Here is a 13,439-nt window from a genome sequence, read left to right as displayed (position 1 = left end):
GAGCACCACTGCTCCATTGCTCCCAGCTCCACGACCAGGAGCTCCCAGGGATCAGTGCTGGGCCCCAGCCTCTTTAACATCTTCACTGATGATCTGGAGGAGGGCATTGAGCAGCAGATTTGCAGCTGACACCAAGCTGGGAGCAGAGGTTGGTCAGTTAGAGGGCAGAAGGGCTCTGCAGAGGGACCTGGACAGGCTGGACAGATGGGCAGAGGCCAACAGGATGGCATTCAACAAGTGCCAGGTGCTGCACTTTGGCCACAGCAACCCCAGGCAGAGCTACAGGCTGGGGGCAGAGTGGCTGAGAGCTGCCAGGCAGAGAGGGACCTGGGGGTGCTGATTGACAGCTGCCTGAACAGGAGGCAGCAGTGTGCCCAGGGGGCCAAGGACGCCAAGGGCAGCCTGGCCTGCAGCAGGCAGAGTGTGGCCAGCAGGAGCAGGGAGCTCATCCTGCCCTGTGCTCAGCACTGCTGAGGCCACACCTGGAGTCCTGTGGCCAGCTCTGGGCTCCTCAGTTTAAGAAGGACATTGAGAGACTTGAAGGTGTCCAGAGAAGAGCAACAAAGCTGGGGAGGGGTCTGGAGCACAGCCCTGGGAGGAGAGGCTGAGGGAGCTGGGGTTGCTTAGCCTGCAGAAGAGGAGGCTCAGGGGAGACCTCATTGCTCTCTACAACTACCTGAAAGGATGTTGGAGCCAGCTGGGGGTTGGTCTCTTCTCTCTAGCAAGCAGCACCAGAACAAGAGGACACAGTCTCAGGCTGTGCCAGGGGAAGTTTAGGCTGGAGGGGAGGAGAAAGTTCTTCACTGAGAGAGTTGATAGCCATTGGGATGTGCTGCCCAGGGAGGTGGTGGAGTCTCCATCCCTGGAGGAGTTCAAGAGGGGATTGGATGTGGCACCATGGCAGGGGGTTGGGACTGGATGATCTTTGAGGTCCCTTCCAACCCAAACCTTTCCCTGATTCCCCGAATCTCCGCTTCCCCGAGCGCAGCTCAGCCGCAGGAGCTCAGCCCGCAGCAGCACCTGGCTGGGAGCTTGCCTTTTAACCTGATTCTTAACTACGTCTGCTGCTCGTCATTGAATAAAGCCCCGGAGGGCTCGGCAGGGCTCTGCGCTGCTAGCTGCGGAGCTGCCCGCAGCTCCTCCGAGCCTCCCCCACTGCCATCTGCCGGCCGCCGGCCACCGCTCCCCGCTCCCGGCTCCCCGCTCCCGGCTCCCCGCTCCCCGCTCCCGGCTCCCCGCTCCCGGCTCCCCGCTCCCCGCTCCCGGCTCCCCGATCCCCGCTCCCGGCTCCCCGCTCCCGGCTCCCCGCTCCGCAGCCCGGGCCCCGGCTCCGGCCCCGACCCCGACCTGAGAAAACCCCGAGAGCAGCTCCTGCTGCTGGGCTTCTGCTGCTAGGCTGTGGGGGAGAAGGGAAAGGCAGAGCCACAGGGCAGGAGACAACGGATTGAAGCTCGAGGAGGGCAGATCTAGACTGGAGCACAAACTTGAGCAGAGGAAGTTCCACCTAAACGTGAGGAGGGTGAGAGGGATGGGAGCTGTTCAGCCTGGAGAAGGATCCAGGGAGACCACAGAGCAGCCTTCCAGTGTCTGCAGGGTCTGCAGGAGAGCTGGGCAGGGACTTTTGACAAGGGAGTGCCAGGATGAAGGGCAATGGATTTGAGCTGGAAGAGGGGAGGTTGAGACTGGAGATGAGGTTGAGACTGGAGATGAGGAAGAAATTCTTGGCAGTGAGGGTGGGGAGACACTGGAACAGGCTGCCCAGGGAGGTTGTGGATGCCTCCTCCCTGCAGGTGCTCAAGGCCAGGTTGGATTAAGCCTTGAGCAGCCTGGGAGGTGTCCCTGCTCTGCACTCAGCTGGCTGCTTGGGGAATTTCCTCTGTGTCCTGCAGCTTCTGCACAGCCTTAGAAACCTGCAGTTGCACACCCTGCAAAAACCAGCCCCCAGATGCTTTTGTCACAGACTGGTTTGGGTGGGAAGGGTCTTTTAAAGCTGCAGGGACATCCCCAACCACAGCAGGTTGCTCACAGCCCCAAACAACCTGACCTGCACTGGTGCCAGGCATGGGGCAGCTCCCAGCTCTCTGGGCAGCCTGGCACAGGCTCTCCCCACCCTCAGGGTCAAACCTTTCTCCCTTCTCTCCACTCTCAATCTGCCTCTTTTAGATCCAAACCGTCACCCCCTGGTCCTGTCACATCAAGCCCTGCCCAAAAGTCTGTCCCCAGCTTTCTGCTTGCCCCCTTGAAGCACTGAAAGGCCATCAGAAGGTGTCCCTGGAGCCTTTTCTTCTCCAGGCTGAATGACTCCAATTCCCTCAGCCTGGCCTCACAGCAGAGGGCTTCCATCCCTCCCCCATCATTGCTGTGGCTCCCTCTTGACCTGCTGGACAAGGCTGATGCCTTTCTCATGCTGAGAGCTCCAGAGCAAGCCCCAAAGCCCCTTCAGCACCCCGCCAAGGAGCTTCATTGTCTTTCAGTGATTCTCCTTTAGCACCCAGTCAAGAGCACTTTACAGACACAACAAGCAGGTCCCCAGCTCCCAGCCCCCCAGGAGACACTGCACACCCCACCCTGGGCTCTCACAAGAGGGTTTATTCAGTGCATGCTCCGGGGTTGCACAGGACACAGCAGCATGGAACACTAACAGGGGCCCTCAGCTCATTCTCCATTTCATCTGTTGATGAACTCCAAGGCTGCAACAACCTGAGAAGGGTCTGGGGAGGACTGGGGGCTCCTAGTCCCTTCCAGCAGCCTGCAAAGCTTGTCAGATATTGAACACACCTCGCTGGGAAACCTCAGGTGAAGGGAGCAGAGGCACAGGGGAATAAAACACACAGAGTCCCAGGTGGTCCTACAAGAAGTCCTGGGAGCACAGCAACCTCTAACAGCACTCACTTGGCTCTCCTGAGCTCAAGCTGTACCAGCACACGTGGTGGTTTGCTCCTCCTGGGCCAAGCTCCAGCACAGCCACAGTAAATGCCAGCCAGGGTCTGTATCTAGGTTCCAATACACTGAAGCTATGCAAAGAAGGAAGCCATGCAGAGGAAAGCTGATGGAGAAGCTGGAGGCTCCTCTTGAGCACTGCAGGATTTTCTTCTGTGCAAGCACAGGGTGCAGGCACAGGCGTGAGGCGAGGGCCAAGGACTGGCTGTGGAGTGAGTGCATGCAGTGGGGAGCAGGGTGGGGAGGAGGGAGGCCAGGGCTGCAGAGGTGTGAGGAGGAGGAAGGGGGAACAGCTGGGGGGTACTGGCCACAGCTGTGCCAGAACCAGGAAGGAATCAGAAACCCTTGTGGGCAAATACAAAGCCACTCTTTGGGGGCAAGGAGGGACGAGCTGAAACTTCTCCCAGCTTGGGGGCACACAGACACAGCGATGGGGAGGGAGAAAGGACATTTCTGCTGGAAACTCTCTCTGAGGAACACCAACTCAGCCACCACATCTCATCTGCAGACAGGCACCAAGGCCAACCACCACATCTCATCCACAGACACCAAAGCCAACCACCATATCTCATCCACAGACACCAAAGCCAACCACCACATCTCATCCACAGACACCAAAGCCAACCACCACATCTCATCCACAGACACCAAAGCCAACCACCACATCTCATCCACAGACACCAAAGCCAACCACCACATCTCATCCACAAACACCAAAGCCAACCACCACATCTCATCCACAGACACCAAAGCCAACCACCACATCTCATCACCACTCAGGCTTCCAGGTCACTCTGCTTCCCCTGGGGACTCGGTGTAGCAGGGCCTGCCGACCACACAGGTCCTGGGATAGGTCATCACTTCCACTCTGGAGATGGCCCAGAAGCCCAGGAGGGCTGGGGAGAAAGGAGAAGCGTCCAAGGTCACCAGCATTATGGCAGACACCTTCCTGCCCTTGGGTCTCCTCAGGAAGGGGACCAAGTTCCCACAGGACTGCCAGCTGCCCTTGGCTCATGGGGGCTGGAGCAGGTAAGGCAGCATAAGAAGAGAGCATCAACCTGAATTGTCCATGGTGCTTCCCAAGCCTACCAGGGTTGTGGAACAACCACTGCTGAAGAAAGCCTTGGTGCCTGGGACAGGGGCAGCTGGGAAAGACCACTCAAAGCAGGAGGCCCACCAGGATGAGACTGGGTAGGAGGAAGAGGGAGAGGCCCAGGCAGGCACTGGGGGCTCCAGCTGTGGGCTGATCCATGCTTGTCTGGTCTGAGTTTGTCTCCAGTTCTTCAGTCTCCAGGGCACCTGCTGGCAGAAGGGAAAGCAAGGTGGAGTCAGAAGGGGAGGGGTGGCCAGAAGAGAAGCTCCCACCCATGCAGGTCCATCAGTGACGTGCACCAGGCCACAGCGAGGCACGGCCGGGGGGTTAGTGGGGAGCAGGCTGCAGACAAACTCATGCTGCACAGAGGAGACATCCAACCAGCCCCTCCAGGTTAGAGGCAAGAGTGAGGAGAAGGCTTTGGTGCCACATACAACAGGAGGATCCAAAGGACCAGTCTGACGCTGGTTCCTCCCAAGCGCTCTCCATGCTGCTTGGGGATCACTGAAGAGCTGCCAGGGCAGACCCCACAGGTACCTTACCTGAGAGGGAGCTCTGGACAGCAGGGCTCTGCCCTCTCCTCTCTTTGGAGGGTGATGTTAAGCGCAAGAAGGTTGGCTCCTCGGGGCTGAACACCACTGACTTGGAGGGGCTCATGGGCCCAGCCTTGTTGAACCCTAACCTGAGCTCTGGAAGAGCTGGGCTGAGGGCTGGGGGTGGAGTGGAAAAGGCTGAGGTCTCTTTGCCATCCTCTTCCCCACCTTGAGTGGCTTCTGAGGCTGCTCTGGGGCTGAAGGCTGTGCCCATGCTCTCTAACAGGGAGGGATCCTCTGTAGCTGAGAGGCTAAGGGGCTCTCCAGTGTCTACCTCTGCTTCTGGAGATACTTCATCACCCAGGTCTGACGTGGGCTCAAAGAAAGGAGTCAGCCCAGCTGCCTCGGTGGGACCTGCGCCTTCTGTGGCAGCAGGCTCCGGCTTGCTGGCAGCCTGAGGTCGTGTCTTTGCTGTTGTGGGTGGTGCTGCTGCTGTGCTGGAGAGCTTTGCCTGTGCTGCTGCTGTGGTGGCAGGTGGTGGCTTAGCTGTGGTGGCTGCTGGCTTGGCCATTGGGGTGGTGGGGGTGGGCTTGGGGGAAGTGGTGGGTGCAGGGGTGGTGGATGCAGGCTTGGCTGTTGTGGTGGCTGTGGTGGGTGCTGGTGTGGTGGATGTTGGCTTGGCTGTTGTGATGGGTGCTGGCTTGGCTGTTGTGATGGGTGCTGGCTTGGCTGTTGTGGTAGATGCAGGCTTGGCTGTTGTGATGGGTGCAGGTGTGGTGAATGCAGGCTTAGCTGTTGTGATGGGTGCTGGCTTGGCTGTTGTGGTGGCTGTGGTGGGTGCTGGTGTGGTGGATGCAGGCTTGGCTGTTGTGGTAGATGCAGGCTTGGCTGTTGTGATGGGTGCTGGCTTGGCTGTTGTGATGGGTGCTGGCTTGGCTGTTGTGGTAGATGCAGGCTTGGCTGTTGTGGTAGATGCAGGCTTGGCTGTTGTGATGGGTGCTGGCTTGGCTGTTGTGGTAGATGCAGGCTTGGCTGTTGTGGGTGCAGGTGTGGTGAATGCAGGCTTAGCTGTTGTGATGGGTGCTGGCTTGGCTGTTGTGGTGGCTGTGGTGGATGCAGGGGTGGTGGATGCTGGCTTGGCTGTTGTGGTGGCTGTGGTGGATGCAGGTGTGGTGGATGCTGGCTTGGCTGTTGTGGTGGCTGTGGTGGGTGCTGGCTTGGCTGTTGTGGTGGCTGTGGTGGATGCAGGTGTGGTGGATGCTGGCTTGGCTGTTGTGGTAGGTGCTGGCTTGGCTGTTGTGCTGGGTGCAGGTGTGGTGGATGCTGGCTTGGCTGTTGTGGTGGCTGTGATGGGTTTGGGTGTGGTGGATGTTGGCTTGGCTGTTATGGTAGGTGCTGGCTTGGCTGTTGTGGTGGCTGTGGTGGGTGCAGGGGTGGTGGATGTTGGCTCAGTGGCAGTGGTGGGCTTTGGTGTGGTGAGCTTTGGCCCTGCAGTGGTGGTGTTGGCTGCTGGCACCGCAGGTTTTCCCTGGGCTGGGGTTGCTGGGAGGATGGTGGCAAGTTTTGGCATGGCTGCTGCTGTGCTGGGTGCTAGGGTAGGGAATTTGGGCTTGGCTGTGGTTGGGAGGGTGGTTGGTGGTGGTTTGGCTGTGGTGGGAAGTGTGGTTTTGGCTGTGGTGGACACTGAGGTTGTGTGTCCTGGTTTGGCTGTGGGGGGGACTGGGGTGGAGGGTCCTGGTTTGGCTGTGGTGGGCACTGGGGTGGAAGGCACTGGTTTGGCTGTGGTGGGCACTGGGGTGGAAGGCACTGGTTTGGCTGTGGTGGGCACTGGTTTGGCTGTGGTGGGCACTGGGGTGGAGGGTCCTGTTTTGGCTGTGGTGGGCACTGGGGTCGAGGGCACTGGTTTGGCTGTGGTGGGCACTGGGGTGGAAGGTCCTGGTTTGGCTGTGGTGGGCACTGGGGTGGAAGGCACTGGGGTGGCTGTGGTGGGCACTGGGGTCGAGGGCACTGGTTTGGCTGTGGTGGGCACAGGGGTGGAAGGTCCTGGTTTGGCTGTGGTGGGCACTGGGGTGGAAGGCACTGGGGTGGAAGGCACTGGGGTGGCTGTGGTGGGCACTGGTTTGGCTGTGGCTGGGGTGGGTGGGCTTGCCTTTGTTGTCACAGGGGCTGGAGTGGTCTCCTCTACAGTGGGCTCTGGTAAGAGATGAAAAGTGCCATGGGTTAGGGCTGAGCTCTGCTGGCCTCAGAGATCCCTGCAGCGAGCAGGGCCAGCAGAAATCAGCAGGGGCAGAGCCCTCTGAGGTCACTCTGGGCCATGTGCCCAACCTGGAGATCTCTCCTCTCCCTCACACAACCTCCTGCACCTCAAAGAGCATCTTCATGGGGCTGGCTGAGGGGCTATGAGGTCTCATCCACCCCTCCTCATCTCGGGGCTGCTGCTGCACCTCAATTCTCTCGGTCCAGCCCTGGAACTGCTGCTCCAGGCCTTCCTGATAACTCCAGGAGGGATCAGAGCTTGGAGCCCAAGTCATGTGTGAGTCCCAACAGCCTGTCAAGGGAGACAGAACCCTGTGCTGCACTCACCACACAAGGAGTTGACACAGACTCTGCCCTCAGGACACTGGGAGCATGAAGGTCCTTCCTTGTATGGCTTCCGCCCTTTCATGTTCCCCCTGGAAGCAGAAGACACCAAGAAAGGGAGGGGCAGGGTGAGGGAGAGCCCAGGGGGGGCAAGGGGAACATCCCAGCCCAGACTAAACTCAGGACTAAGCACACAGCAGCCACTGGCTGTCAGTGCTCTTCACTTCATGACCTCAGGGCTGCCAGAGCCAGGGGAGACTCCTCCATGGACCAGATCCTCCTCCAGCCCTCACAGCAGAGCGATCCATGGGCACCTGGAGGTGTCTCCCTTCTGCTCAGGGCTCCTAAGGTGGTCTGCAGTGCCCAGCCACTCTGCTTGGTCTTGCCAGCTCCAAGCCAGTGGTCTGCAAGGCTACTCCAGGGCTTTGCAAGTGGGCTCCTACCTCTCCTCCTACGCCCAAACCCTTCCTGCTGGTGCAAAAGTGCTTCTGCACCCAGGTGGCCACTGCTGCTGGTGGGCAAGAGCAAGGCACAGACCAGGGAGCTGCTGCTGGAACCCTCAGCTACAGCAGCACCAGCCTTGGGCAGGAATAGCATAGGATAGAATTAACCAGGCTGAAAAAGACCTCAGAGCTCACCAAGTCCAACCTCTCCCACAGCACCATCTGATCAACTCAACCATGGCTCCAAGGGCCTCATCCAGGCTCTTCCTAAACACCCCCAGGGATGGGGATTCCACCACCTCCCTGGGCAGCACATCCCCAGGGCCAATCTCTCTGGCTGGGAAGAACTTTCTCCTCCCCTCCAGCCTGAACCTCCCCTGGCACAGACTGAGACTGTGTCCTCTTGTTCTGGTGCTGCTTGCCTGGGAGAAGAGCCCAACCCCCACCTGGCTCCAACCTCCCTGCAGGGAGTTGCAGAGAGCAAGAAGGTCTCCCCTGAGGCTCCTCTTCTGCAGGCTAAGCAACCCCAGCTCCCTCAGCCTCTCCTCTCTTAGGGTTGAAGGTCCCTCCCCAGGGCTGTGCCAGGAGCTGCAGCAGTGGCAGTCAGGGGCAGGGACCAGCAGGCAGCACTTCCTTCCTGAGTGACCAACCCAGGGCCACAAAGCCCTCTCTTGCTGCTATTTCTGAACAAGCTCAGATGCTGCTCTGCCCTGGGGAGCCAGAGGAAGGACGTTTCCAGGCCAGGGAGCTCCCCCGGGGGCAGGCAGGGCCGGCAGGCTTACGGGGGGTAGTAGTTGCAGACCAGGAGGTGCATGCCCTGCGTCTCCAGGCCATCGATCTTCTCGCAGAACTTGGCCCCGCAGCCGATCTGGTGAGTGCTGGCCCAGACCACCTAAGGCAAAGGGCAAGGGGAAGGTGACTGCTGGGAGGCAAATGCCCTGTTGGCAGCCTGGCACCACACCGAGCTCCTCTCCAGATCCCACGTCCCCAGCGTGCAGGATCCTGCCCCTTGCCCACCCCTGGGACTGTGAGGTCCTTGCCCAACCCTCCTCATCTCGAGGCAGTCCTAGGGGCTGCTGTTGTGGCTCATGGTCCAGCTGTGGAACTGCTGCTCCAGAGCTTCCTGGTAGCTCCAGGAGGAGTCAGAGCTTGGACCCCAAGCCTGAGTCCCAACAGCCTGTCAAGGGACACTTAAGGCTGGCACTGCTGCCCACTCATCCAACCAGGCAGAGACCCATCACAGAACCACAGACTGCTTTGGGTTGGAAGGGACCTTTAAAGGCCACTTAGTCCAACCCTCCAAGCATCTTTGTTTTGGTGTTGGAACCCTCCATCCATCCATCCTCACATTTCCCTCCTCCTCCATCCTCACACCCTCCACCACCATCTCTGCTGCTCCTTACTCCCACCCAAGCTGGAACCCAGCTCTGCAGAGGGGCCAGAGAGAGTTTCTTTGCAGCAGGTCTTCTCCAAAGGCTGCCCGTGGCTGGCACCATGCCCTCATCGCTGGGGCTCCTGCCTGCTTCCCCAGCCCCTCTGCAGAGGAGGCGCTGGGGCACAGCTCCTTTCTGCCAGCCCCCTCTCTCCAGCCCAGCAGCCTGGTACCTGGGTGTAGTGGCCACACATCTGCCCAGGCACACAGGTGGAGGCTGTCAGGTTGTAGTACTTCTCCTCCCCGTTCCAGTCCTCCACGGCGAAGTCGAGGTCCAGGGTCGGGGCCATAGCAAAGAGGTTTTCCCCCCTGCGGCCCCGCTCCTTGTTGTGGTCCCAGATGCACTTCTCTGCGTAGGCTTGGGCAAAGGCCTCCAGCTCCGGGTCCCAGCTCTGGAAGCAGCTCGGTGTCAGCACACAGAGAGGGGCACCAGGCCCTCTGGCACAGGCAAGGGCAGGTTCCAAGGGCCCCTGGGCTTCCTGACCACAGTTGCCCCGTTCCTGAGTGAAACTCAAGCCTCAAATCCCTACCCAAGGCAGTCCTCAGCAGAGGGGAGCTCCACAGTCAGTCCCAGCACAACCCAAACCTTGGCTTGGGGAAGGTCACTGCATCAGCACAACCCTCCCAACCTTGCCTGGAGCATCCTCAGGTCAGCACGGAGAAGCTGGATGGAGGAAGGTAGGAAGCTCCCCCTGGGTCACATCAGGGGGCCTGGGGACAGTCCTCTTTGACAGGGTGGGGATGGGAGGAGGAGACACTTCCCCCAGCAGCTGCACAGAGCCTGGGAGCTCCTGGGAGGCATCATCTGTTTGCCTGGACCCGAGACGTGCCAGGCTGCCTGCCAGGAGCCCTTCTGCAGCAGCAGCCTCCCCACCAGCTGAGCCCCCTGCCCCACCGTCCCCTCTGGCCACACTGACATGCAGGAGGAGGGGGAGAGCTTTCCTCCCAGGGAGGGACCCCCACTCCACAGCTGTTTGGATTGTCCATGTGCCATTTGATGGAGACAGCAGCTCCGGGCTGGAAGGCAGCCCAGCAAACAGGGAGAACCTTCCCAGCGGGAGCCCAGGGGCCAGAGCGTGGCCCTGACACAGGGCAGATCACCACTGGGGTGTTGAGGGGAGGTGGATGGACCCCTGAAGAGCAGCTCTGAGGGGCCAGGGGGAAAGGACACTGAAATATCTGGGTGGGGGCACAGAGTGTTGGTTGCCCTCCCACCGTGGCCCCAAGCCAGGCTGAGAGTGGTGTCTGGGAGCCCAGTTTGGGGAGCTCCTGCTGCTCCCCTCTGGCATGGAGCTGGGCTCCACACGCAGGGGCTTGCACCTGCAGGCTTTGCCTCATTAAACAAGAGGCTTCAGGCAGTGTGGCCCCCCCCAGATCACCCAACTATTGCCACAGCAACCAGCCCTGTCCCAAACAGAAGCGTGGGGTGAGCTCAGCCAGGCACAGTGCCACAGCAGCAGGTGAGCTTGGAGCGAAGACATCCCAGGAGGGAGGAGAGGAAGAGGCTCCCATGGAAAACCTCCACCAAGAAATTCAGGGCTGCTGCTAGCTAAACATTTGTTATGCTTCAAAGGGGAAGGAAGACAAAAAGCCTTTGGCTGGGGACTGGAGCAGGCCCTGTGTGTTTAAGCAGAAGCAAAGCAGCTCTGTGGAGGGGAGCATCTCACAGCCCAGCATCTGCAGTCAAAGCTTCAGGGGGAGCAGCAGCCTCTGCTTTACAACTGCTGCTGACTTAAGGACCCCCAGAGACTCTTCCCCTCAGGTTTTCTCTAGACTCTGTCTCCAAACCCCTTACTCTTCAAGTTTTCCCTGCCTTGCCTTGCTGAGTGCCCCTGGAATTGTGATGCTCAGGGTTCTGGCTCTGTTCCCTCAGAGTCTAAAGTCTCTGGTCAGATCTCCTAGCACTAAACACAGCTTTTCCCTTCATTTTCTCATTAAACTCCCCTTTACCGGCCCAGAAAAGGTTTAATTCAGCCTGGGCAACTCTGGGGCCAGGCAAGGAGGCCTCCTACAAGCACAGTGGGACCAAACCAGCAGAGCACTCTGACCATCCCTGGCAATCAATTGTCCTCCTCCTCCTCCTCCAGCACATTGCAAACAGTAAGAAAGCAACAAAACTTCAGTCAGAAAGCAACAAAACCTCATGTGGTGCAAGATAAACCACAAGAGCCAAATGTTAATCACACCAAGGGGCTGGACAAGACAAAAAGCAGCAGCTTGAGAGGTTGAGTTTGCTCCTGCTGCAGCCCCAGGTGATGGTGGGCACCTGGCAAGCAAAATGGGGATCCCTCACCTCCAAACCAGCCATGCACAAGTTGTGGTGGGGAATCAGGAGTGTGATGGAAAGCTCAGCCCTGGTTGTGGTGGTTGAAGTTGGTGTTGCCTCCTGCAGCTAGCAGCTCATTCACCTGAGAGGCTCAGAGCATCCCCACACAGCAGGATCCCCCCCTCCAGCGTGGGGCACCTGCTCATGGCACTCCCCAGCCCTTCCTCCCCAGCCTGAGAAGCTCCAGTGGCCACTCACAGGAGGAAGAGCATCAGGGGACTCAGACCACACTTGGGAACTTCCAGGAATGATCAAAGACAACTCCTCAGGCGAAAGGAAGCCTCTTGGGAGGCAACCTCAGCATCCCCCTCGCTGCTACCTAGTTGTAGCCCTACACAAGGATTGCTCTGCAGAAGCCCCTGGTCCCTCCCAGCACCAAGCTCAAGGCTTGCACTCCACAAACCTTCTCCCATCCCCCTGTGATCAAAGCCACTCACCATTTTCAGCATGTCCATGGCAGGAGGGGACACCTGGGAGCGGTATTTGTTGTGCCCATCCAAGATGATCTTCTTCTCCTCATCACTCAGGGACCAGCTGAGCTCCAGCACCGACAGCAGCAGGACGAGAGGAGGGAGACCTGAGCTCAGCATCGTGCAGCCAGCTTCTGCTCTTAGCAGCCCACGGCTCTGGCAGTCAAGATTTAAAGCACCTCCCCAAAGCAAGGAACACCCAACAGCTCCGAGCTCGGGGAGGAAACATTGCTTGACGAGAGCAGCGTCCCGGAGCCCTGCAGCACACACCCAGCTCACAGCTCAGCCTGCAGGGTCCCCTCCCCAGGACACCTCTGTCCCCGAGGGCTCATCCCTGGGCTGGCAGCCTCGGCCAAGCTTCTGGAGCTCTGACATCCCCTTTGCCCTCAGCTGTGGCTCTCATGTCTCTTTTCTTCCGAAGGATAAGGACAAGCCCAGGCTGACACCGAGGTGCTCCCCGGTCCCTCGTAGGCAGCTGCGTCTAGAGACGATGGCAACAAGATGCAGCTGGGAGCAGTTGGCAGCACAGGAGCTGCCCAGCCCCGGGCCAGAGCCCACCACGGCCAGCCCCGTGTCCGTGCCCTGGCTGTGCTGGGGGGAAATCAGCAGCCCCCTGGGGCTCCCTCAGCCTGCTGGGGACAGGGGTAAGCAGAGGAACATGTCCCTTGGCTGGGCCATCGGGAGAAAGGTGAGCAGGAGAGGAAGGAGAGGATACAGAGCTGAAATTGCCTGCACAAAGGAGCAGCTGAGGGGCTCCAGCTGCCTTCGGGGCTGGTGGAAATCAGCAGCCAGCAGCTCCGCAGTGACAGGCTGGGTCCCTCCACAGGCAGACACCTGGAGGCTCAACACCAGCTCGTCCATCAGACACCTTCCAGCTTGTCTGCAGCTTCTTCCCCCCCGTCTGTGGCTGTGCCACGGCCCCGGCCCTGCCCCAGGAGGTGCCCCGGGAGCTGCCGGCGGTCGGAGAGGCTCCGCGGGTGGGCAGCGGCGGCCGGCGGAGCAGAGTCACTGCCGCTGCCGGCTCGGCTCCTGCTCTCCCCGCCCGGCTTCCCCCGCAGTGCTTCGCCGCTCTCCTTTTTGCCCTGGACCTCGCTGAGCACCTTTCCTGCCCCAAAAGCTCTCCTGCTGCCTCCCTGACCTCTCACCTTCTCCCTCATTAGGTCCAGGGTCTACAAACTCTCAACGGCCACAGAGTTCCTTCCACCAGCAGGGGCTGAGGCTGAGGTCTCTGCAGGGTACCTTCAGCTCAGCTGCTCAGACCAGAGGTGTCCATTTAGTGCTGAGAGCTGGAAGGCTGCAGGCCTGGCATCTGGCTCAGGACAAACTTGTCCCCATCATGAGACACCCCAAAAGCTCTGCTGGAGACGTGGAGAAACTGCTGGGAAGCAGAGAATTGTTCTGGCTGGCAAAGCCCTCCGAGGTCATTGACTCCAACCAGCAACCCAACCCCCCCATGGCCACCAAACCCTGGCCCCAAGTGCCATGGCAGCAGCTTGCTTGAACCCCTCCAGGCCTGGGGACTCCACCACCTCCCTGGGCAGCCTCTGCCAGTCCCTGACCACTCTTGCAGCAAAGGAATTGTTCCTCCTCTCCATCCTCATCCTCCCCTGGCACAGTTTCAG

General features: G+C 59.8%; 1 protein-coding gene across 3 annotated transcripts; it reads right to left on the bottom strand.

Annotated features, from left to right (window-relative positions):
- Nucleotides 1–2,569: 2,569 nt before the first annotated feature.
- PI16 (peptidase inhibitor 16) lies at nucleotides 2,570–11,974 on the bottom strand. 3 transcript variants are annotated; one of them, XM_068159474.1, is made up of 7 exons: nucleotides 11,785–11,973; nucleotides 9,195–9,413; nucleotides 8,372–8,481; nucleotides 7,150–7,238; nucleotides 5,593–6,759; nucleotides 4,576–5,424; nucleotides 2,570–4,242 (listed from the first exon to the last, which is right to left on the bottom strand). In XM_068159474.1, exons 1-7 carry the CDS (start codon nucleotides 11,935–11,937, stop codon nucleotides 4,100–4,102), a joined length of 2,730 nt encoding a protein of 909 aa, XP_068015575.1. In that variant the 5' UTR covers nucleotides 11,938–11,973; the 3' UTR covers nucleotides 2,570–4,099. The 3 variants fall into 3 exon arrangements, with proteins under 3 accessions (XP_068015575.1, XP_068015574.1, XP_068015573.1); XM_068159473.1 differs by having other exon boundaries at nucleotides 2,570–4,239; nucleotides 4,576–6,759; nucleotides 11,785–11,974; XM_068159472.1 differs by having other exon boundaries at nucleotides 4,576–6,759; nucleotides 11,785–11,972.
- Between the last annotated feature and the right edge of the window lie 1,465 nt (nucleotides 11,975–13,439).

Source organism: Melanerpes formicivorus, unplaced genomic scaffold (genome assembly GCF_026170545.1).
Source record: "Melanerpes formicivorus ecotype bairdi unplaced genomic scaffold, bMelFor1.0.p_v2 SCAF_46, whole genome shotgun sequence".
In the NCBI taxonomy this organism is placed as follows: Eukaryota; Metazoa; Chordata; class Aves; order Piciformes; family Picidae; genus Melanerpes; species Melanerpes formicivorus.
The sequence above is the reverse complement of the archived record's forward strand: the minus strand, read 5'-3'. Positions and strand labels throughout refer to the sequence as shown.